This window comes from Elephas maximus, chromosome 19 (assembly GCF_024166365.1).
Source record: "Elephas maximus indicus isolate mEleMax1 chromosome 19, mEleMax1 primary haplotype, whole genome shotgun sequence".
In the NCBI taxonomy this organism is placed as follows: Eukaryota; Metazoa; Chordata; class Mammalia; order Proboscidea; family Elephantidae; genus Elephas; species Elephas maximus.
In genome coordinates this window covers 54,933,369-54,957,369 of record NC_064837.1, presented here as the reverse complement: position 1 = coordinate 54,957,369, position 24,001 = coordinate 54,933,369, and the positions used below count along the sequence as shown (strand labels likewise).

The window sequence follows — 24,001 nt, the reverse complement described above, 5'->3', positions numbered from 1 at the left end:
GAGTATAAACCCACAGGAATGTTCCTTCTTTCTGTTGAATAAAAGTCAGCACTGAGGGAGTTTCTTTTTGTATTCTTCCCAATTTAAATGCATTTCTTTCAAAAGAATTGGTCTTGAATGTATTCACTTTGTTACTACCAGTTATCGTTTTTAGAATGTTTTATATGTTTTGTTTTTAGAGCCCCATGTGTTAGTCCCCGTTTAAGTCAGCATTCTCTCTCTCATGAATGCGAGGAAACAGTGGAGAATGTCGTCTGCTGTTGCACACTGGAAAACCGCTGAACCCTCCAATCTCGTCTGCATTGCCTGTAGCCACCTAGCAGTGCTAAACAAGCATTAGTCTGGAAGACATGGATCCAGATTTTAGTGCTAGCAAAACCAGTTGCTAATCCTTTGACTTTGGGTAAGTACTAACCTCTTTGAGTCTCTTTTCCAGTCTTCATTATATAAAATGAGCACAGTAATTATTTTCCCTACCTACCTCACAGGGCTGAAGTCAACATCAAGAGATAATATATGTAAGCTATTACAATAAGCAGTTTACAAATGTATCATCTAGGACTGTTGTCCAAGTGATGTGTTTTTGCTTTACTCTCTTTTGTTTTCCCATCTCCCATTGAAAACCAAACAGATCTTTCAGAGTTCTCAGACTTTATCCACAAAAACTGACAGGGTATTTTTTGGGGGTGAGAGAAGTAGCTTAAGTATTTTTTTTCTTCAGTAATAGGAAACCTTTCCCTGTCAAGCCCCAGATATGAAACTTCTTTCTTTGGATGAGACTTACACCAGACAAAAACATTTGTTGGTATTCTTGTTCTACCATCCAGAAGGAAACCAGCCTTGTCCCCCTCTCAGGAATTGGCAAATGTGAAAATCGACTGTATAAAGCACTACTGTCCAAGAATCTACTAGGTTTGGTGGGGAGGGGTGAGATACTGTGCTTTATCGTCCCAGGCTCTCTTCCCTTACTGTTCCTACCGCCACTCATTTTGAATGATGTGAAAGGATATAAGAGGAAGAAGACGGTTTTATCCACAGGAATGGCTTCTGTTACTGACTGCTAAAACAATAGCAAAAAAATATTACTTTTCTTGATTTCTGTTTGGTAACCAGTAAGATTTATTTGCATATGGAAGAAAGTAATGTTTTTATCTTTCCACAAATGGGATTCCATCTCAGCTCCATGAGCTGAGAAGTAATACCAATTTCAGAAGAAAACTGGCTAATTTTTTTCTCCAAGGGAAAACCTTGTGTTGTACTACTATACCACTTTTAAACGGGTATCAGTATCTACTGGTGCAGTGCAATGTATCCCTTTTGTGTGATCTTTCTTGCCATGGTTTTATAACTCCCACCCAATGATTGGATGGGATTGTGCAAATAGGGTAATCGTGGCTCACCAAGGGGATTAGTCAGTTTTGCCATCCCATTGGGCTTGAAATGAGCTGCCCCAGAGGCAAGAAAGAGGATCCCACCATCGCCAAGGAAGAATAGGCAGGAGCGGAGCACAGCCTTAGAACCCAGGATCCCTGTGCTGAGAAGCTCCTGGAACCAGGAGAGACAGACAGAAAGCTGTAACACTGAAGACTATGAGAAACAGTGGCAGAGAAATGGCAGCAGGAAAGACCAGCAGGAGATGGTGTGGTGGGTTTCCCAGCACACTGACTGAGAAAGATGAGAGCCTCAGGGCAGGGAGCTTGCTGGCAGAGTAAGGTGCTTCCGGGCAGTTGGTGGAGCTAGGTTTGCTGACCATGGAGCTAGAGCTGAGAGCCTTCAGGCCAAGGCTTGCTGACGGATTGGAAGGCCTTGGGGTACTTACCAGCAGAGCTAAAAGAGCTTTGTAACACTTGCCTGAGAGGGCAGAGGCTGAGGGACAGGGAGAGGTGTGCCTGTGGCTTGGCAGCGAAGAGGCCGTCCTGTTGGAAGAGCTGTATCCTGAGCATTCCTGAGCCTGAATTATAACCTGTTACTTTCCTAATAAACCCCATAATCGTGAGTATGGTCTGTGAGTTCTGTATGGCTGTTGCAATGAATTATCAAACTCAGAAGATGAGTAGAGATTGCTGTGGGAGAGACGGTTAGTGTCAAAACTGGTAAAGATAGCAGAGAGAGGAGGCATGTCTGACCTCCACTTCACAGGAATCAGCCTTGGGCTGTTGATCTTGATTCTCCTTCCCCCTTGTGCAGTTACAAGGAGGTCAGGCTCTGCCCCCACACCATTTTTATAACTGGATACCTTGTTGTACATCTTTTAAGAATAACTGTCCTCTTTAATTTCACCTAATTGATTCTACCCAAATAGAGCAACTTTGTTTATTTAAAAGATACCCAGGCTTTTCAAGTATTCAGTTCCATGGGAGTACTTTGCAAATCAATCTGCCTAGGTTGTTGCATCAACTTCTTGAGGGAGTACTCTCATAACTGCTTTTTTTATCAATAAACCACAGTTTAAACTCAAATTACTTAAATAGCTTTCTTCTGCCTTTTTTTTTTTTTTTTTAGCATGGTTGCAGCAAAGCTAAAATTGAAGCCAGCCTCTGCTTCAGGAAAGAACTCTGAATTTGTAGGCAGGGACCTGGGTTCTGTCCTAGTTCTGTTAACAAATCTGTTTCCTCACATACAAATAGGCATTACCTTCTCCTAAAATGCCTGCTCAGAGGAGCATACAAGATAATATCTATGAAAGTGCTTGGAGAAATATAAAATACAAACTAAATAATTCTGCTGAAATACCTCATAAGCATTTCTCTCTCCCTTGAGTGTGGTTATAGGCAACTGATTACACTTTATCCTAATTTATGTGGTATCTTTTGAATAGATCAGCATACTTAGTTTAAATTAGATGCTCACTTAAAAAAAAATCAGTGAGAATCTCCAGTCTGTCTCCATTACTCTAGGCTTTAAGCCATTTTCTGACAGCTCCAGAAATCTTGGAGAGTCCTGACCCTTTTTATAAGCAAGTGAAAAGCACTAGGGAGCTTGTACATCCCAGGATTCCTGAAAAGTCAAAAGCAAAGAAGGAAAAGACAACTCACTTTGTAAACTCTGAAATTTGACCTTTTGTTACACTGCTTGCTGTAAGTTACCTGCATTGGTAGATGGGAGGCCCTGTCATAAGGAAAACTAAAACTAATAGAAATTTGCTCCTTCAAATAGTCATGAGAGGGTCTGGGCCAAAGGGTTCTCCAAATAGCTTTTGTGGGCAGTCATGAAGATGGTCGCTATGAGTCGGAATGGACTCAACAGCAGTGGGTTATGAAGATGGTAAGATCTCTTAGCCTCCTTGGCAAACAGACACAAGTTATGACATCCAGTGAGAAAACGACATCACAGCAACTAGGCTAGGCATTAGAACACAGGAAATGTATGTTTAAACACCCCATTGTAATGCTGCATAAATTTAGCATCTTTCAGGCACTGTCTTTAGTACCCGCAATTTCAAAGACCACATGTGGTCAATAGAACATCGCCAGATATTTAACTTCAATTTCTCCTATCTTGCTTTGTGAATGTATCAAGTTTGCTCCCAAGAGACATCTTATTTTGAGAATGAGAGAAGAGTGAGGGTTGTTTTTGCGTGCCGTCCAGTGTATTCTTACTCACAGCGACCCTATATTACAGTGTAGAACTGTTCCATAGGGTTTCCAAGGAAGGAGCCCTGGTGGTACTGTAGTTAAGCACTTGGTTAGCAGCTGCTCCAAAGGAGAAAGATGTGGCAGTCTGCTTCCTCAAAGATTCCAGCCTTAGAAAACTTAGGGGGCAGTTCTACTCTGTCTTATAGGGTTGCTGTGAGCCAGAATCGACTTGAGGGCAATGGGGTTTTGAATCTTTAAGGAACCACACTGCCACATCTTTCTCCCACATAATGAGGGTAGTACTTTGAAATGTTAAAGTACTAAATAAGATCAAAGTAATGTAAGAAAAACTGAATGAGACTCTCAGATAGTATGGCAAAGTCCACTATCAGTTTTAGCATCTTATTCCATCAGACCTTGTTTGAATGTAGCTGAATTTCTCTCCCGACCAGTCTGGCCAAGTATCAATCTGTGTCAAGGGTCAGAGCCAGGAAGAGTGAGTGTTCATTACTTGATGGGATATATATACATATATATACACACATACTTAAAAAACATATATCTACTTAAAAAAATTTTTTTTTAATTTCGCCCTCCCCCCATGGACGAAGTAAGTAACTGAAAACAGTCTTACAGAAGGGAGTTTTGCTTCATCACTTACGTGATTGCTCCATCACTTCTCAAGCCCTGTATGTCTCGGCTTGGGCAAGCTTACCCATTAGGTCAAACCCTATCATGTTGTTGCGTTTAGGTGCCGTCAAGTCGCTTCCGACTCATAGCGACCCTGTGCACAACAGAACGAAACACTGCCCGGTCCTGAGCCATCCTTACAACGGCTGTCATGTTTGAGCTCATTGTTGCAGCCACTGTGTCAATCCGCCTCGTTGAAGGTCTTCCCTCTTTTCCCCTGACCCTGTACTCTGCCAAGCATGATGTCTTTCTCCAGGGACTGATCCCTCCTGACAACATATCATAGGTTTCTGCAAACAGGATGTCTTTCAGGGTTGTGATGAAGGAGAGTCCAGGGACAAAAAGATCTGGGAGGGAGAAAAATATTTCCCCTTTGTAGCTTGTCAGTCTGGTGCCCGAGAGGCCAAAGTGAGAGCCATTTCAGACGTCTTCAAAAAAAAGTGCAGACTAGGTTTTTCCACTGAAATTCCACCACTCGGGAAAAGAATTTAAAAAATCCAAGTGGCCACGCCAGCACCCAGTACTGGTTTATTTGCCTTTCCCTAGTCCCGTCGACACTTCATTGTTGAAATCACCCTACTGCCCTTCCTGCACCCGCAGACTGTCCCGATGGCAAGCTGGGTCTTTGGCTTCCGCAATTTTCTTGGGGGAAATGGGGCCCCTCCTTTCGAGAACTGCCCTCGGGTAGACTTTGCGCGGAACGAGAGAACAGAGCGTCTAGCGAACCACCACCCTCTGCGCCTCTGCTCCGGGGCCGCAGCGCCCTGGGGCAGGCGGGGCGGGGGCGGGGCTTTCCCCCAGGCGGGGTGGGCGGGGCTCGCCTCTACGGGCCCTCCCCGCGTGGCTCTACTGCGCATGGCACGTTGCGTCTCTCCCTCCCAGCAACGGGCCTGGCGGCAAAGCGGCCATAAACTCAGGAGGCGGAGCCGAGAAGGAGTCTGGACTGAGCGCTAACTCCAGGACCAGGTACGGGCTGGCGGGCCGCCTGGCGCGCTCCAGGGCTCAGCCCCTCCCTGCCCTGATGCGGATTCCATCTCTTCAGGGTCAGGTCTTCGTCACAGCGGCTATCCCGGGCCCAGCCTCGTCCTCTTCCATCCCCGCAAGAAGGGGCCGCAGCCCGAGAGCACAATAGGCCGGGACCGGACCGGGGACACCAGAGCGGGGCTGCCTGGCGGAGAGGCGAGCTCCTGCTTTCCGGGAGCCTGGGGCCCAGGTGTCAGTTTGTCCGAAAGCCAAGAGACGGCAGATTGCAGTGCTCCCCACACCCCAACTACATCCCCAGGCTGGACCGGCCGCAGCTCGAGCCCCGTCAGGACACAGGATCCAGGTCACTCCCCAAATCAGCCAAAGCAAAGAGCTTCTAACAATCGTTTTGTCCTTCAAGAATGTTTAAGTGCCCACAATAGATTTGGGGCGGAGATGGGGGTTAGAGGTCGGGAAGAGAGCGCGAGAGAAGGGTAGTGATTAATAAAATTGTTCATAGTTTTCAGTTTTTAAGGAACCAACCTCTCAGCCCAGCCTTCTGCTAACGTTGACTTGGCTTCTCTCATTCTTTGCTGAAAAAGGAAGAGCCGTTCGAATTGGTCCTTTTTAAAGTGTAGTATCTGTTGAAGTGGAATTATGTTTGAATATGTATTTGTGGCATCACAAGAGTTCTTCATTCACTGATACTTTGTAGAGACACCCAAGACTGTTTCTTGTCTCTGAGAGCTGAAAAAACAGTCTGATCTGAATACCTGCTTCAAGCCAGGAGCCTATTAATTCAGTCCTTAAGAAGGCAGTGTCGCTCCCCCCCCCCCCCCGCCCACCCCGGGTTACTTACAGTGGTCAGATCTCTTCCCCACCCTTTAGCCAGGTTTCTTAAAGGTAGTTTGGAACCCAGACATGAAGGAAGTTTAGGAAACCAATGACAAAAAGGAAAAAAAAATCTTGGTAAATGAATTCTCTTTCTGTGGCATTTGACACCCAGTTGACAGCATTGGCAAATCAAGTGATGCCTTCTCAGTCATTTTATCTTTGCACACCCAGTGTTGAAACTTCTTCGTAGACTTATCTCTTATCACTCTGTCAGAGTTCTGGAGCTTTGGAACCAAGCTAATCAGTCCTCTACCACTTGGCTGTATGAACTTAGGCATTTAACTTCCTGAACCTCAATTTCCTGGTCTGTAAAACAGGGATGATAATACTTATTGTGAATTGATTTCTGTCACATAGTAAGCTCACAGTTAATATCTGTTGTTTTAATTATTTCTACTATTAATTTAACAGATAAGTGAGTGCCCTTATTATGTGTTGGGTGTGTTAAACCGAAAACCCAAACCCGTTGCCATAGAGTAGATTCCAAATCATAGCAACCCCATGTATTACAGAGTAGAATTGAGCTCCATAGGATTTTCTTGGCTGTAATCATTAAGGAAGCAGACTGCCAGGCCTTTCTATCATGGTCACTGGGTGGATTTGAGGAACCTCAACCTTTCCAGATTGGGCATATCAGCCCCTGGGAATGCAACGATGAAGGAGATGTATTTCCTGCCCTCAAGAAATCTATTCTAGTGGAGGAGGCAGGTAAACAGGCAAATAAGAGTATGGTAGGTGCTGAGGTTTGAATACATGGTATGAGTCGGAATCGACTCGACAGCACTGGGTTCTGGGTAACATAGGCGGGTGGGGGGGTGTCAGGGAGGACTTTGTCTAGCACAGGACACCTGAGTTGAGTACTGAGGGACAGGTCAAAAGTCAGCTAGGTTGCGGGAGGGGGGTTGGACCAGGCAGAGGGTGCATGAGCTTTGAAGTTTTCCCTCTGTGTTCCTTTTCCTGACTTTCAAGCTCCATCCCCTAAATGTGAACCTCTCCCAAGGCTGGCTTCCCAGCCTTCTGCTTTTCTCTCATCATTTTCGTCTTTAGTGAATTTCTTTCGCTCTAATAGCGTTAACTGCTAACTCCCAAGTCCACCTTGCCATTTCTAACCTCTCTCTTAAGCATCAGTACTACTTTTCTAACTGAATGCTGTGTGCCTGTGTGTGTCCTTGGTGGCACAGTGGTTACGCACTAGCCTGCTAGCTGAAAGGTTGGCAGTTGAAACCCACCCCCAGTGGCTCAAAGGGAGAAAAGACCTGGCGATCTGCTCCCGTAAAGATTATATGTATATCATTTCCACTTGGGATATATAACTACCTTCCCAACCTTGATAGGATTTTAAAACTCAAACTCATCTTTTCTCCAAAACCAGTTCCACCTCTGAGCTTTCCTGTTTGTCTTTGACACACTGCTATTCTCCCATCACTCTGGCACAAAAAATTAAGGATCACCAGAGTTGTGGAATGGGCTCCTTGATGAAGCAGTGACTCTTCGGCACTGGGTGTTTTCAAGCAGAGACTATAAAACCATATATCCAGGAGTTTGAAAAAGATACTCTTCCAAAGGAAAAGGATGGGCTAGCATTACTGCTGCCATAGGCTCTTATCACCACAAATGTGGTCCACAATAATTGTATTCTAAATGGTTTTTCTTTCTCTGGGTTCTTTTCATCCCCACCCCTTTACAGATTAATATTGTTCAGAATGTCCCCTAGAACAGTGCTTCTCCAGCGTTAGTATGATGGTCCACAGATTAGCTGCATTACCATTACCTGGGAATTTGTTCGAAATATCAATACTATAGGGTTGCTATGAGTTGGAGTTGATTCGACGGCAGTGGGTTTGGTTTTTGGTTTTTAAGGAGCCCTGATGGCACAGAGGTTAAGCTCTTGGCTGCTAAACGAAAGGCTGGCTGTTTGAACCCACCCAGCCACTCTGTGGGAGAGACTTGGTGATTTGCTCCTGTGAAGATTACAGTGTAGAAAACCCAATGGGGCAGTTCTGCTCTGTCATATGGGGTCACCTAACAACAAGAAGACATACCAGGCCCCACTCCAGACCTTCTGAATCAAAATCTTCATTTTAACTAGTTCCTCAAGTGATTTGTATGCACAGTAAGTTTTGAGAGAGACACTGACTTAGACCACTGGTTTGTGTTTGCCACCTTTGTGTTCAAAACCTGCAGTGGCTTCCTACTGCCCATTGACTAAAATCCGTATTTTAGCTTGTATTTAAGCCTATTCGTTGTTCTCACATACACAGGGTTCTGCTCCTTTAACTACCCTCATTGTAATTGGAAAGTATATGCAAAATGCTTAACAAACTTCTCAGCATGTTTGGTCAGTCATTCAATATTTTTTGGTGCCTATTTTTACTATGTGGCAGGCATTATTATAGGAGCCGAGGGATACACCTGTGAACAAGACAAAACCCATTGTCATAGAGTCAATTCCGACCCATAACAACCCTGTGGGACAGAATAGAACTATGGTTTCCAAGGAGTGGCTGATGGTTTTGAACTGCTGACCTTTTGGTTAGCAGCTGTATCTCTGAACCACTGCAGCACCAGGGCTCCGTGAACAAGACAAAACCAAAAACCAAACCCATTGCTGTCGAGTCAATTCCGACTCATAGTGACCCTATAGTATGGGGTAGAACTGCCCCCATAAAGTTTCCAAGGAGTGCCTGGTGGGTTTGAACTGCCCACCTTTTGGTTAGCAGCTGTAGCACTTAACCATTACACCACCAGGGTTTCCAAACAAGAAAAAGTAAGCACTAGATAATCAGTAGCTATTATTACTTCCTGCTGGAAATTCCTATTTTCTTTAGTCTTATTTGACTGTCAAGCCCCACCCCTTCCATGAAACGATGCAGCACCACCCCAGCTCATAGCCATCATTCCCTTTGCTAAACTCTATAAGTAGTACTCGTTCATCTCCTCTCGTTGTGTTACGACTTATCTTATGTGTTCTACATCCACAACTAGATTGTAAATATTTTACTTTCCAGGAATCTCTTTTACACGTTTTTGTATCCTTAAGGCCAGCATCAGGGCCCTGTCAGATAAGATTCAGTTTGAAACTAGAAAAGTCGTTCAAAATGTACATAGTATATCCCTCTAATTACACCAGATAGAGCTACTCTAAACCATCTCAGATGAATATGTTTTTTTTTAATTAATTAACAAAATTTTATCAGAAATACCAGCATGCAGTTTTTAAAGTAGTGATTCAGAGGGCTAATAATGAAAAGCAGCAGACCCTCCTCTCCACCTGTTTCCATCCCAGGTCTGCTCCCCATTAACCATGGCTGTTCTTAGTTCTTTTGGTGGACTTCCATAATTCTGAACAACATGCAGAGACTTTCTGCTCTTACATGAGGGTTTAACTCACGCTACCTTCTCCTCTCCTCCTCCCAGTTGCCCATAGTTGAATCACTCTATTTTTAGTTATTCTGTTGGTTACCTCTTATTGGTTATCTATTGGCTGCTGTGATGCTGAACAGGTTTCAACAGAGCTTGCAGACTAAGATGGACTAAGAAGAAAGGCCTAGCAATCTACTTCTGAAAATCAGCCAGCAAAAACCCTATGCATCACAACAGTCCGATGTGCAACCAATCCTGGGGACGGCTCAGGACTGGGCAGTGTTTCCTTCAGTTGTACTTGGGGTCAGAGTGAGTTGGGGGAGAGGAGGCTATTCAAAGGTAGCTAACAACAACAATTGGTTACCTTTGTGACTTTAAGTAAAGGTACATTCCATAAATCTCTTACCTGTCAACTTTCAGCATTACCTTTACCTTCTTTGGAAGATGAGGATATTAGGTTCGATGGTCATTCCTCTGTATCTCCTTCCTCCTCTGCTTCCCACCTTCTGCCAGCTGAACCTTTACTTCCATAAATGTAAATTTGATGACATTCACATTCTTTTCTAGAACCATAATTAAGTCTATGTGTCTTGTCTATGGTTCCATTCTACAACTTGAAAGCTGAGAACATTTACATTATAATCTTGTAAGCATTGTTCATTAAAGAGCCAAGTGGTATGTTTCTGTATAGTTCACTGTCTTCTCTGTCATTCAAGATCAAGTGGATTCTTTCACATTCATTGCTCAACTGCTCAAAATTACACCACCTATAAGTTTGTTTCAAATTCAAACTTTTACTTTTTTTTATATGATTTTTTTGGGGGGGGGAGTTTATGTTTGCCTTTCTGTTGTTTTTTTAAGAAACAAGCTACTTTATACTTTGTTCCTGTTGATTTTCATATTTTTCACTCATTTTATATATTTTACAAAATCATTTCATTTTCTTTAGCCCCACCAACTTTGTGTTCTAATTTTGACTGATTTCTCTCTTGTTCTGCTTCATCACTGTCATCCTGAGATTTTTCAATGAACTCATCATTTTTTGTTTTTTTTTGTATCTCATATATTTCTTTTCTTAGATTTTAGCCCGATTTGGCTGGAGTACATCCTCAAGTAATTTCATTAAAAACCTTATGTGGGATGTAAGGCTTTTTTTAGTCCTTTCATGTCTGACAATTAAATTATTTTGCTTGCACACTTTATTGGTAACCCATTTGAGTATAGAATTCTAGGTTCAAAATAATTTTCTGTCAGAACCTTGAAGGCCTTGCTCCATTTCTTCTAGCACCTTGTCATGTTTTTAAGAAGTCTAATGTCATTCTGATTCTTGTTTTTCTTCTGCATTTCTTAATATTTCTCCCCTTTGTTTTTATAATACTCCTACAATTGAGATACTATATACCCTTGTTTGATCCTGTATGCCTCTTATGTTTTTTTCTAATATTTTTAAATGTCTGTCATTTTGCTTTGTGATCTGGAAGATTTCTTCGATTCTTATTGAAGTTTTAATTACCGTTATTTATAATTTCAAGAATTCTTTCTTGCTTTCTGATTGTTCTGTTTTGGTTTTATGGAGGCAGTATCTTCTGAGACCTCTGAAGAAATTAAGGTGTTGGGTTTTTTTTCTAAAGTTCTCTTCTCTGAATCGTCTTTGTTTTCTCTGGGGTCAGCTTTTCTGTAAGTTTAGTGTGTGTGTGTTTTAAATGCTATCCTTTTTTTTTTTTTAAATAAATGTTTCATGATCGTTGCTATTTGCTTGTGTATAGGAATAAGGGAATAGAAAAGCTGACTAGGAACCCTGTGTACACGACCGGACAACCAGGACTAATCCGCTAGCAAGTGTGGCTATTGGTTGCGTGGACATTAAGTGGGTAGTGATGCTAGGGGCTTGTTTTCAGCCCCACTTCTCCCTCCCTGGATTCTGGTTGCTACTGTCTTGATTCAGAGCCCCTGAGGTCTGGTCTGCTGGGCAGATCTGCCCCCTTCCTCTGCTGTATTCCCCTTTGCACACATTCTAGCCTGAGACTTTCTTCTCTCTAGTTCATGGGACAACACTCTTTTGTCCCACTTTGTGCTCCTAGAAATGCACTGAAACTTCATTTGCTAGTGGCCCCTCTCATTCTATTCTCTGATATAAGCTTATTATTTTTTACTCCTTTACTTTAATGATAATGGTAAGGCAGACAGGTAAGGTAAACTATTGTGCTCAGGTTAAAATCTTGAATCAGCCTGAGTATCTCCCATTTTTAAATCTCTGAAAAAGTTGATTTCAAGGTCTCTCTTAGAAATGTAATCCATTATTATAAGCCTCACCATCAGCAGGGAGAAGGATAACTATGTCCCAGGTATTAGATGGATGCCATTAGCCTCATTTTAGAGATTTTAAAGTTGAGATCCAGAGAACCAAAGTAAACCTGATCAAGTTACCACAGATGGCAAAAACAAGAGCTAAGGTTCACACTAGGCCTGCACGATTTCAGAGCCTGTGCTTTTTTCTGCTGCACCGTGTTGCCACCCTTAAGTATAAATTCCTGTGACTTCAGATTACTCTTCAAGGGCCTTTAGCTATTTTAAGTCTTCCTGGTTGTTCTTACCATTCGTATAGTAACGTTATGTACTAAAAAAGCTTGCTCTTTTCTAAAGTTTAGCCTTTCCTAAGAGCTTCTATTTTTCTAAATTAATCCTTTGTTTTGACTGTCCTTGAAATGTTTTCAAGTTCTTCATGTGTTCCTGTCATTTTCTTACACAGGACTGAAGCACACATTTGATAACTGTTGTTAAGGAAAGATTACTTTGTACAAGGTTGAAGTAGATTTGGCAGAAGTTCAGAAAAAGCAAAAATTGTTCCTATGCTTGATCCGGAATAACATTTCTTCTGATTGTTCTCATTAGTGGGCACAGTAATAAACAGCATCTTCAGGACATGCTTATTGGAAGCAGAGTGACACATTCCCTAGGACTTTTTCTAATAGTGCCTTTTAATGTAAAATGAAGGCTATTCAAATACAGTTTAGTAAAAGCAGTTTTATTGGAAGCATATAGAGTAAGATTTAGGCCTATAACTACCCATTGACCTGCCTTAATCCACGAATAGATTGAGAATTTTTAGAATAATTCTTTCAGGCACCTCTGTGTTAGGGATCCCCAGGGCCACTCTCAGGCTCAGTAACAGGCTAGGAAGACTTACAGGACTCAGCAGGTACTGTACTCACAGCTATGACTCACTATGATGGAAGAATGCAAGGCAGAATCAGCAAAGGGGTAATGCACGTGGGGCGAAGTCCGGGGGGCCCCAGGGGCAGGCTTCCAAGGGTCCTGTCCCAGTGGGGTCACACAAGACAGGCTTAATTCCCCCAGTAACAAGTTTTGACAAGGCCTGTGAAATGTTGCCAACCAGGGAAGCTCTATAGAGACACAGTGCCCAGGGTTTTTATTGGAGTTTGGTTCTTGCTATGTATTTAACTTGACATTTTTAATCAGCTATACATTTTGAGGAACTGTTCCAAGACCCAGTCAGAAAACCAGAAACGAGCCAGGAATTTACCATTCTGTCATGTTTTCAGAGGTTCTCAACCCTGACAATGCAAGATTTTTGTTGTTGTCCTTGTTGGGTGGGGTTTCAGGGGAGAGGGCAGATGGGAAATGGTGGTGTCAGCAGCCACTAAAACTTTTTTACAATGTAGTTATGTCCAAGGCCGTCCCCAGACCTGCTGAATTAGAATTCTTGAAGGTAGGAGTCTGGGCATCCATAGGTTTTTATAACCACACAAGTTATTTTTAAACACATCCAGGGCTGAGAACCAACAGTTGAGATCATTAATGAAAGTGTCCATGTATGATGACCTAGAACCAGTTTTTAGGTCTTTTCAGGTAGGTAGTTATATCAGTTTCTACAGTGTTTTCAAATTGCTTTTATTTTTTTCAAGCACATAGGCAATTCCTTCTGCAGATAAAAACACCTACTGTGTTTTATCCACATTAATATTCTCTTTTCTTTATATTGTAGACTACATATGGGTGTGGACTTTGTTTCCTTTTAAATTTCTTTTACATGATGCTCTGTATTTAATGCTGTTAAACAACGTGCATCCCCACAGTCCTTCCCCCCACCCCAATTCAGTCTATATTTATAACATTTCATAGTGAGATAAATGATTCTTCACTGTGGGGGATGGGGCTTCTATAAAAATATCAGGGTGGAGGTGGGGATTAAAACCCAAACCAAACCCAGTGCCGTCGAGTCGATTCCGGCTCATAGCGACCCTATAGGACAGAGTAGAACTGCCCTGTAGAGTTTCCAAGGAGCGCCTGGCAGATTTGAACTGCCAACCCTTGGGCTAGCAGCTGTAGCACTTAACCGCTACGCCACCAGGGTTTCCTGGCTGAGTGGTCTAAGGCGTTGGATTTAGGCTTCAGTCTCTTTGGAGGTGTGGGTTCGAATCCCACCGCTGCCAGACCGGAGGTGGGGATAGGTGTATGCAATTTGATAAATAACTGCAGATGATTTTGAAAGGCCTCCTGTCTCCCCCTTAGATTGAGAACCATTGCTTTGATCTCTGTGAAACAGTTCTTCTAGGAATTCTTAGAACTCTGTGCTCCAGGTTGAACCTCTTCCCCCACCCCACCCCCACTCCTATACCACTACCACAACCCCACTGTACCTCAAAAAAGGGGAGGGGGAATATGTGGCAGGTTTTTTTCTAGATTCTTCAAAAGCAGTCTTTATTTTTAGCCATTCCGGTGGGTGTGTAGTGGTATCTCATTGTGGTTTTAATGTGCATTTCCCTGATGACTAGTGATATTGAGCATCATCTCGTGTGCTTATTGCTCACTCATACATCTCCTTTTGTGATATGTCTGTTCAAATCACTTGCCCGTTTTTTAAATTCAGTGTTTTGTGTTATTGAATTGTAGGAGTTCTTTATATGCGATACATATAAAGTCCTTTGTCAGATACATATGCCAAATATTTTCTCGCAATCTTCTCATTTTCCTAGTGGTATCTTTCAGAAGCAGACGTTTTTAATTTTGGTGGCATCTACTTTATCATTTTTTTTCTTTTATATTTCATGCTTTTGATGTTCTATTTTAAAAATCTTTGCCTAGCTAAGATATGAGCATTTTCTTTACAAATTTTACAATATATCTTTTTCCTTTAGTTCTGTGAGCCACTTCACAGTAATTTTTGTGTATGATGTGATGTAAGGGTTAAGGTTTATTTTTTCTATATACATATCAAGTTGTATCCAGACTGTCTCTTCCCTGCTGAATTACTTCGGGCCCTTTGTTGAAAATTAATTGACCATATATGTGTGGGTCTCTCCCTGGATTTTCTGTTCTGTTCCATTGATCCATATGCCTGTCCTTAAACCAAAGTCTTGATTACTGTAGTGTTAAAGTAGGTCTGGAAATCCAGTAGTATAAGTATTCTAACTTTGTTATTTTTCAGAATAATTTCAGCTGTTTTAGGTCCCTTGCATTTCCTTATAAATTTTATAATCAGCTTGTAAATTTCTTTTAAAAATCCTGTTGGAATTTTTTAATAGGATTCCATTAAATCTATAGATCAATTTGGAGAGAATTGACGTCTTAACAGTATTGAGTCTTCCAATCTGTGACCATGGCTTATGTCTCCATTTATTTAGATCTCCTTTAATTTCTCTTGGAAACCCTGGTGGCATAGTGGTTAAGAGCTATGGCTGCTAACCAAAACGTCAGCAGTTTGAATCCATCAGGCATTCCTTAGAAACTCTATAGGGCCAGTTCTACTCTGCCCTATAGGCCTGCTATGAGCCGGAATTGACTTGATGGCAATGGGTTTGGTTTTTTGGTTGTTTTAATTCGTCTTAGCAGTGCTCTATAATTTTCAGTGTACAGGTCTTGTCCATAATTTGTTTACATTATTCCTAACTATTTTATGTTTTTTGTTGATATTATAAATGGTATTTTTTTAAATTTCATTTTCTGATTGTTTATTCTTAGTGTATAGATATATAATTGATTTTTGTATATTGACATTGTATTCTATGACCTTGCTAAATTCATTTAGATCTAATTTTTTTGTTTGTTTTTTGGTAGAATCTTAGAATTATCTGTGTACATGATCATGTTGTCTGTGAACACAGAGATTTACACCTTCCTTTCCAATCTGTATGTCTCGTATTTCTTTTTCTTGCCATTTTTGCACTGGCTAGGACTTCTATCTAGTACAATGATGAATATAAGTGATGAGAGCAGATATTTTTGCTTTGTTCCTGTTCTTGGAGGGTACTCATTCATTCTTTTCACCATTTAGTATGATGCTAGCTGTAAATTTTCCATACATGTCTTTTACCAACTTGAAGATGTTCTCTTCTATCCCTAGTTGGCTAAAAGTTATGTTGTTTTTTGTTTGTTAGTTTTAATCATGAACTGGTGTTGAGTTTTGTCATATGCTTTTTCTCCATCTCTTAAGCCGATTGTATGTTTGTTTTATTTCCCTATTTACTTGGTTAATAAGATAAATTACATTCTCACTCATTTTTAAACATTAAACCAACCTTTCATTCCTGACATAAACCCCATTTGGTCATGATGTATTATGTTTTTAGTTATTTTAGGTATAAATTCTAATTATAAACAATAAATATAAAATAAGATTGGGATGATATGAAAAAGATACACTCAAGAAATGGCAAAAGCTCTCGGGAATGTAAAACCAAAATTTAAAACTTTAGTAGGAAAGGTTAGAAAACAAAGTTGAAGAAATCTTCTATAAAGAGATATGAGATAGGAATGAAACAAGTGTAAAATTAGACATGCATCTTGAAGTACACCTTTAACTATTAGAAGTTCTGTAAAATGAGAACAGAAAAAAGAGGAGACAAAATTATCAAAGAAATGATACAAGACAAATTCCCAGAACTGGAGGACTCAAATCTCCAGACTAAAAAGGCAGCTGGCCTAGAAAGCAACTAATCCAGATTGGAGCAGCAGAATGGAGGTCTCTGGGAAGGCATTTCCAGGGAAAAACTGCAATTCATGGCTTTGAGTATATGGAAAAACATACTGATAAGGCAAATAGCAGAGATGTAGGTATATTTGGAAAAAAAATGATAGCTACATGGGAAACCAAACAAATGAAAAAATGAGGCAGTTATTAACTCCAGGAAAAAAATGGGTACATGAGAAGGAAGAAATGGTTGTCTCTAACTGCTTCCCTCAGCTGTGAACCATACTTGCATAGTTAATATTAATGTCAATGTGTACTATTGATTAAACCAAATATTATGCCAGGACTGTGTCAGGAGGGTGAAGGGAGGGAAAGTAAGGTGGAGTAAGGTAATGTAGGAGAGCTTAGTCTTCATCTACTGTGGTAGATAGTAGGCAAATGTCTAAAATCGATAAGTGATAGTCATATAAACATTATTTAAGAATGATGGTGATAAAAAGCAGGAAAAAACAACCAGAATTGAAGGCAATTGCTTCTGGGAAGGGCTTGGTAGAGAGTTGGGTGAAAGGACTGCTATTTCTTGGTTTAGGCTTTTCAATACTGTTTGACATTTTAGATTATGTACATGTAGGACTTTAAATATAAAAATTAAAGAAAGAAAACCATATAATAACAAACTTCTTATAGAGATTATAGCATTACAGAATATAGTTGGCCAAATACATCCAGGTTTATCATCACTGAAAGTTTATCTAAACAAACATTTAGAGTGGTAATGTACAGGTATAATACAGGGCCTTTTGAATGGTAGAACTCCTAGTAAGTTTTAATCAAAAGTTTTTGCTATAAAAAGAGCCTTGACTAACTCAATTTGTTTCTATTTTCCTTTTAGGTTTAAATTTTTGAAATTGAAATAGGTCTACAAACTAGGAACTCATGTCTTTTCTTGTAAGTAAACCAGAACGGATTAGGGTGAGTGTCCCTCTTCTTCTGGCTTTACTCTTTTTGTTTTCTGAAAAGCAATGTGTTTTGACAGATATTGTAAGTGGTTTTTTATGTGATGCTTAGAGTTTTACAGAAGTGAAGGCTGTAGAAAGAAAAGTAAGAGGTATTGCAGTCTCTATTCCTGAGAAAAGAGCTTGCAGGCAGAGGCTGACCAGAGACACAGAATATACCCCCAAGCCTGTCTGATAGAGAAGAAGCAACAGGGTGACTTATCTCATGAGTATCAGTCATCCAACTTTAAATGACTCAATGGCCATTTTCAGTGAATGATCTCCCCATTTCCCTTGTGGATTTGTGTGTTTTTAAAATCAGCATCAAATTGTAATCACTGGAACACTTTTTTCTGAATATAATCATAGATTTTAGTTGAAGATTTTTTTGAACATGAAAAATTTTATTACACCTCAAAATTTTATCAGCTAAAATGACCTCAAAAGCAAATACTGGATTTAGCTTCTTTACAACTGCTATGATTTCATAAAAGTATCTTATTTTGTTCATTACCAAGTATTTAATTTCTAAATTCAGTAATAAATTATTTTAAAAAATTCTAGCACTCTCTCTTTCAATATTAAAGTGTAAATTATACTTTGTGGTATAGTGCATATGATTTTCTTATATCAAATTTTATTATTTAGGGTGTTATTTCTTCTCTAATTTGGAAAAAATTGACAGAAATGTACAGAGAATAATGTTATAATTCCATTTCATAATCTATATTATGCAGCTTTTTTCTGAATGTGATTTAATCTTTTTTCTTATGTTTACATATATAAGAATTTATATTGAAAAGAGTAAACTTCACTGTTAATTCAAGAGGAAAACTGAACCTCCCCTTTGCCTGAACTCTGCCCAGTGGAAAGAATGCCCCCAAGCCAAACTTTTGATACCAGTCTTTAAGTGAAATACAGTCTTGATTCCATTGCTTTTAAAGATCAGCATCTTTTCTGTTTCAGCCTAGTCTGATTCAGGTGAAACCAGACTACTGAACAGCATGATGGAAATCAAATATTCATTTGAAATAGGCCAGTAAAGTGAACCATAGGTTGGCCATGCTTGTTTGGTCCATGTGTTCAAACTTGGTAGAAAATGTGAGTAGTGATGTCTTTGGACACTGTCATGGATGAAAGAGTATGCAGCTTTTACAAATTAACAGAGGCTTGTGAAAAACTCTTAATCGTCCCTGTTTTCTGTATTGTGAATTCTAATATTTTTCAAGTTGGCATTAATGATCCAAAGCATCTGTAATGGAGGGCAATGGAATGAGTAAGATGGAAACAAAAGGCAGTGTTATATATAGGAAGGACAGACACATTCTCTGCTTTTAGGGCCAGTACTTCTCATTTCTCATCTGTCAGATTTAAGATTTAAATTAGGCAAAGAGGAGTAGAGAAAGGAGCTATAAATCCATTGTTTTCAGTTGTTGAATTCCAAGATTCTTTTTAAAACTTTTCCATAGAAATGTATCTTAACTGTACTGTGGATCTGGTTTTGTAATTGTGTTTTTGTCTATCTAATGGCTGATACCTAATTTTCTCTAACTTGGGAGAAATACTAATTCTCTTTGGGGTTTTCCTCTTTAGCGGTGGGTCTCGGAAAAGTTCATTGTTGAGGGCTTAAGAGATTTGGAACTATTTGGAGGTAAGTACAGTATGGCATTTAGCCACCATTTCAGGTTAAATATCACTACTCTTTTTTGACTGAATCAGTTTATAAAAATTAGCTGTTCTAAGGGCAAGTGTAAATTGCAGTTTTTGGATTTACTTGGCTCCTTTTTGATTTCTTGGGTTCCCAAAGATTTGAGGAAATCTCTGTACTAATCTGGCAGTTGTTCTTAGCATGTCTTGATTGTTAGAAAGCCAGTATTTACTTAAAGATGTATGTGTTTCTTCTAAGTACTTATCCAGGTGGAATAAGTATTCTTAAAAGAAACAAATTAAGTGTTTAGAAGTCTCTAGTCTTGAAGATTTTGCAGTCAAGACAAAGGGGTAGCAATCATAGAAAAATTCTGGTTTTACTAACCAATCTATTTGAATCATCTTTCCTTAGTAGAAATTGAGACTCAAGAAAACTAAGACATCTGTCAGAGCAGAAATATTATTTTCCTGTAGTAAAATCTGTTTAAATGTTGATGTTAGAAGTAAAATAGGTTTGTAACTTTGAAGTTTAACAGGCCCAGGCATTCCCCTTTTAAAGTGAGCCTTTTTGGGATTGTGATCTTATTTTCAGGCAAAGAAATTTCTTTTCTATAAAAGTAATAGTAGTAGGGCCATATTCTTTGTATCTGAGAATCAAGATTCTCTATCCTTAGGATCCTACAGCTAGAGGAATAGATTGCCAGATTGAGCGCATTGGTTAACTGATCCAAAATATTCCCAAATAAAGGTCCATAGGTGGTGTTGATGGTTTGCGCTTCGCTGGTAACCAAAAGATGGGTGGTTCAAATCCACCCAGGTTGCACCATGAAGAAACAAGCCTGGCAATCTGCTTCCCTAAAATTACAGCCAAGAAAACCCTATGGAGCAGTTCTACTGTGTAACACACAGGGTCTCCTAAGTCACAAATCAACAAAAGAAACAAAATCTACAACAAAATATACTAAAGTAAAAAAAGGCTTAAGTAATTGAAAACTCAAATTTGTTCGTTACTAGATGGTATCGATTAGTTTATTTTCCCTAATGCCTCTCAAAGAACTTCTGTGTAGTAGTATTTATGAACTTTGCCAAAATGTTGTATTTTAGACAAGTGAGGGTTTTTAAAAATGATGAATTCTTTTTGTTCTAAAGAGTAAAAATTAGCTGCATGGTAAAGGAAGGGCTAATGGAACAAAAATACTATATTCTGGTGCTATTCTCATTCTCTTCCTATCATTGATGGGAATAAAATGGTTTTAAAAGTAAACATTGGCATTGATGGGCATTGACTTGGAAGTCTAGTTTACAATAAGTAAGTTACAAATACACTAGTGTATGTGAATTAAATGACTTGGTTTTGATTTCAGTGTCTTGAGTGTAGAAACTCTGGCTGTCTTTTGACAATGTCAATCTCAAATCGGAGGAGGATGAAGACGTTCTATATTATGTTTACAGCTTGATGAAGCCTATATTATCGAGTCTTATACAACATGCAGTTTGCCTTATACTCTGGAAGAGGGGGTTAGATTTCCTTTAATCTGTTAACCTGACTTCCAATCTTTGACAGACTGTCTCAAGGAACTCCTCCTACTGTTTGTACTAGAAAATTGATGCCCAAAGCAAAAAAAAAAAAAAAAAAAAATCCTATCATGAGGCCAGTTGACTCCACTTTGCTGCTTCTCTCCTCTAAACACTACAGTTGGATGCTATAGTGTACCTTAGAGAAAGCATTTTCCTTGATGACTAGATGTCCTGCTATGATTCTGTATAGTTTAAGATATTTGGAACTGTATAGTTGAAGGTATTTGGAAATGTGTAACAGCCCAATACTTTACATTAAAAGTCATCTTCTTTGATGATTTTGATCACTTTTACAGGATGGAGAAAATCAGAAGCATAGATTCAAAATTTGTCTGATTTAAGAACAAAAAGTTATCTTAGCTGTCCTTTGTTCATTTTCACTAAGAGCAGCTGAGTGTCAAAAAACACCTGCTTTATTTGCACTTCAGAATAGAATTTGTCTAACTGGAGGATCAAAGTGTCCTTCATACAGGTGTTGTCATATTAAAACTCTCCCTACCGCCCCCTCGCCCACTTTTTTTAAAATCTGATTTTTAGTCTCCTCACTCCCTGGAAAATGGCCAGCCATCTCCTAACTTTATAATAAATGTTTTGTTCACAAAGTATAATACTCTGCAGCCAGTGTATTGAAAATAACATTGTGTGCTCATGAAAAGTGAATGTAGAACCAGAATTGTAGCAGTTCAGTTATACCCAGTAGAGCATACCCATAGAGTAGTAGCCTTGCCGAGTTTTGAAGATCTTTAGATTCCCATTAAAAACCCCATCTATCCACTGGTCTCACCCTTTCAGGAGCAAGGAGAATGAAGAAAACTAAAGACACAGGGAAAAGATTAGTCCAAAGGACTAATGGACCACAGCCTCTGGCAGATTGAGTCCAGTACAACTAGATGGTGCCTGGCTCCCACCACTGACTGCTTTGACAGGTCCGGGACAGAGCTGGAGAAAAATGCAGAACAAAATTCTAACTCACAAAAAAAGGCCAGACTTACTGGCCTGACAGAGACAGAAACCCCGAGCGCCCCTGGACACCCTTTTAGCTCAGTAATGAACTCACTCCTGAGGTTCATTCTTTAGGAGAAGATTAGACAAGCCCATTAAAAGAAAAGAGAGAGACTAAAGGGCCACACCAGCCCAGAGGCAAGGACTGGAAGGCAGGAGGGGACAGGAAAGCTGGTAATAGGGAACCTAAGGTCAAGAAGGGAGAGTGTTGACATGTCATGGGGCTGTTAACCAATGTCATAGAACCACACGAATACTAACTGTTTAATGAGAAGCTAGTTTGTTCTGTAAACCATCATCTAAAGTACATTAAAAAAAAAAAAAACCATCTATCTGCAGCATTTTTACTGTGACTCTGTGTGTATGTGTCTATGTCTATATGTAGCACCACAGGCACTTTTTCCTGTAATGACTCAAGTGATTTCTATTAATAAATGTAGTCCTGAGTGCAGTAATTGCTGTTCTGAATGTGGGTATGTCCTCTGCTAAAAAAACAAAATGCCAACAATCAATTTCTCTACTCCAGAGCAGCCTCCGGGTGACACTCGGAGAAAAGTAAGTGACTTTCTAGGCTCTAGCACTATGGCTGTTGCATGGAGTTGACTTTAGTGGAAGTTTGTGTTTTTCGTTGACTTATCATTTTATGTTGCTGCTTATCTCATTGAGCTGTATTTGTAGTATAATTCTTTTATTTGTGAAAACTCAGGTTTCACCTTGGAAAAATTACAGTGTGTAGTTTGAAAAATGAAAAGTCTCATGTACTTAATATCTGTCTCCTGGGAATTAAGGTCCCCTCGCCCTTCCCAACTCTACCAACTACCCACCACCCCTTCCAAAACCAAAGCTTTGATCTCTGTCTAGATCATAAGGCCGGACCTCAAATCTCCCACCTTAAAGGCAAAATGAAAAATTAAAAAGCACAGAACCAGAAGTTTATTTTTTACGTAGGCAAAGTGGCAAGACTCTTACCCTGCTTCCTACTCTTCTAGTTTATTTTGCCTAAGTAAATGGTACCCAATGTGCACAGTGTACCTAGCTATTTTTGACATGTGAGTCAGCGTCTCCTAAAGAGAGAGGATGAGAACACTAGTCTAAGTAGACTTTCTACTCTTTTCAGAGTAATAGACATTTGCACCTTGTGCAGGCAGCCCAGAGGTTGAGTGAAGGATGATGATGTCAACTAGGAATTTGTGAGAGTAATGTGGCGGCTGTGCTTGTGTACTTTGGTAGTCAGGAGCACCTGTCTATCAGATTAAAATGTTTTATAATCAAGAGACCAAAAAAGTTCCCTACAGAATCAATTAGCTATTTTTCCAGAATATAATGCCAACTACATATCGTTTTTATATTTTCACAGCTACTGATGTTATAAAAAAAGTTATCCTAGGTGAAACCTGCAGGCAGTTGAATGTGTTTGTTTGGTATCATTTCATAAATATTGTTTTTATATGCTTTATTGTGTTCTGTTTTAAACTCTTTAAACAAAATTATCATTTTATCATTATCTCTGGATATCAGTAATTTGTGTATTTTTCACATGCTTCAAATGGAATTAAATGTTTTTCATAGGTGGAGAAATTAAGACAGACTTTGATAGAATTAGCTTTTCTTAAGACAATTTGAGATTATATGTTACACTAATAAAATTATGCCATACAGTATTTAAAGAGAATGGGCTAAATATTTCATCCTTTCTGCCTTAATTTTGACCTCTAAATCTGAGCCAGTGTATGAACTAACCTGCTTTTCTATGGCACTATCCAACCGGACCCATCTCTTTGGAAATATTGCCTGAAAATACCCTCCGTGTGTTGCACCTGGCGGACTGCTGGTCCTGGGAATCTAATAGCTGAACCACTTGTGCCTTTCTTGCTATTTTAGTGTTTACTGACTTCATTAAAAAGAAACATTCCTGAAAAGTTCATTTTTTTACTTTAAAATCCCCATATAGCAAACATTTTTATCAGCAGAGACTTACATTGAACAGATACTGAGTTCAGTCGCATAGAAGACCCACCAAGTAGAAAGCCTCCATTTTAGAATCATTTTCGGTGAGCTGGGGACGTAGCATTAAAGGACCACAGCAACCACTAAACTGGCTCATTGTGTACAATTCCAGATTGCCCATGAACTTAATATTCCCAATTATCTAAAGAATTTTATTTTCTAAAACTAATACTTTTGAGTAGATAGCTGTACTCAAAAAGGATAGTAGAAATGTTTGTCAGATTACCAACTAGTCATATTAGTAATTTAATGAATCATTCCCTACCTAGGCTCCACAAGAATGTGTCTTTGGCATAAAGTCTAATAGACAGGGTGTCTTACATGCATTCCAGGCAATGAAGAGGGTGCTTAAAAAA

General features: G+C 39.7%; 1 protein-coding gene across 12 annotated transcripts in view; it reads left to right on the top strand.

Annotated features, from left to right (window-relative positions):
• The first annotated feature begins 5,147 nt into the window (after window positions 1-5,147).
• The window catches only part of STRADA (STE20 related adaptor alpha), a 35,476-nt gene continuing 16,622 nt past the window's right edge, over window positions 5,148-24,001 (top strand). The window contains exons 1-5 of one of the 12 annotated variants that reach the window (XM_049859740.1): window positions 5,148-5,231; window positions 5,308-5,592; window positions 17,309-17,388; window positions 19,005-19,062; window positions 22,165-22,193. In XM_049859740.1, coding sequence (XP_049715697.1) covers window positions 17,353-17,388; window positions 19,005-19,062; window positions 22,165-22,193 — 123 coding nt within the window. In that variant the 5' untranslated portion in view covers window positions 5,148-5,231; window positions 5,308-5,592; window positions 17,309-17,352. Of the gene's footprint in view, window positions 5,593-17,308; window positions 17,389-18,078; window positions 19,063-20,422; window positions 22,194-24,001 lie in introns of those variants that run through there. The other 11 variants (XM_049859744.1, XM_049859741.1, XM_049859742.1 and 8 more) reach the window with 11 other exon arrangements.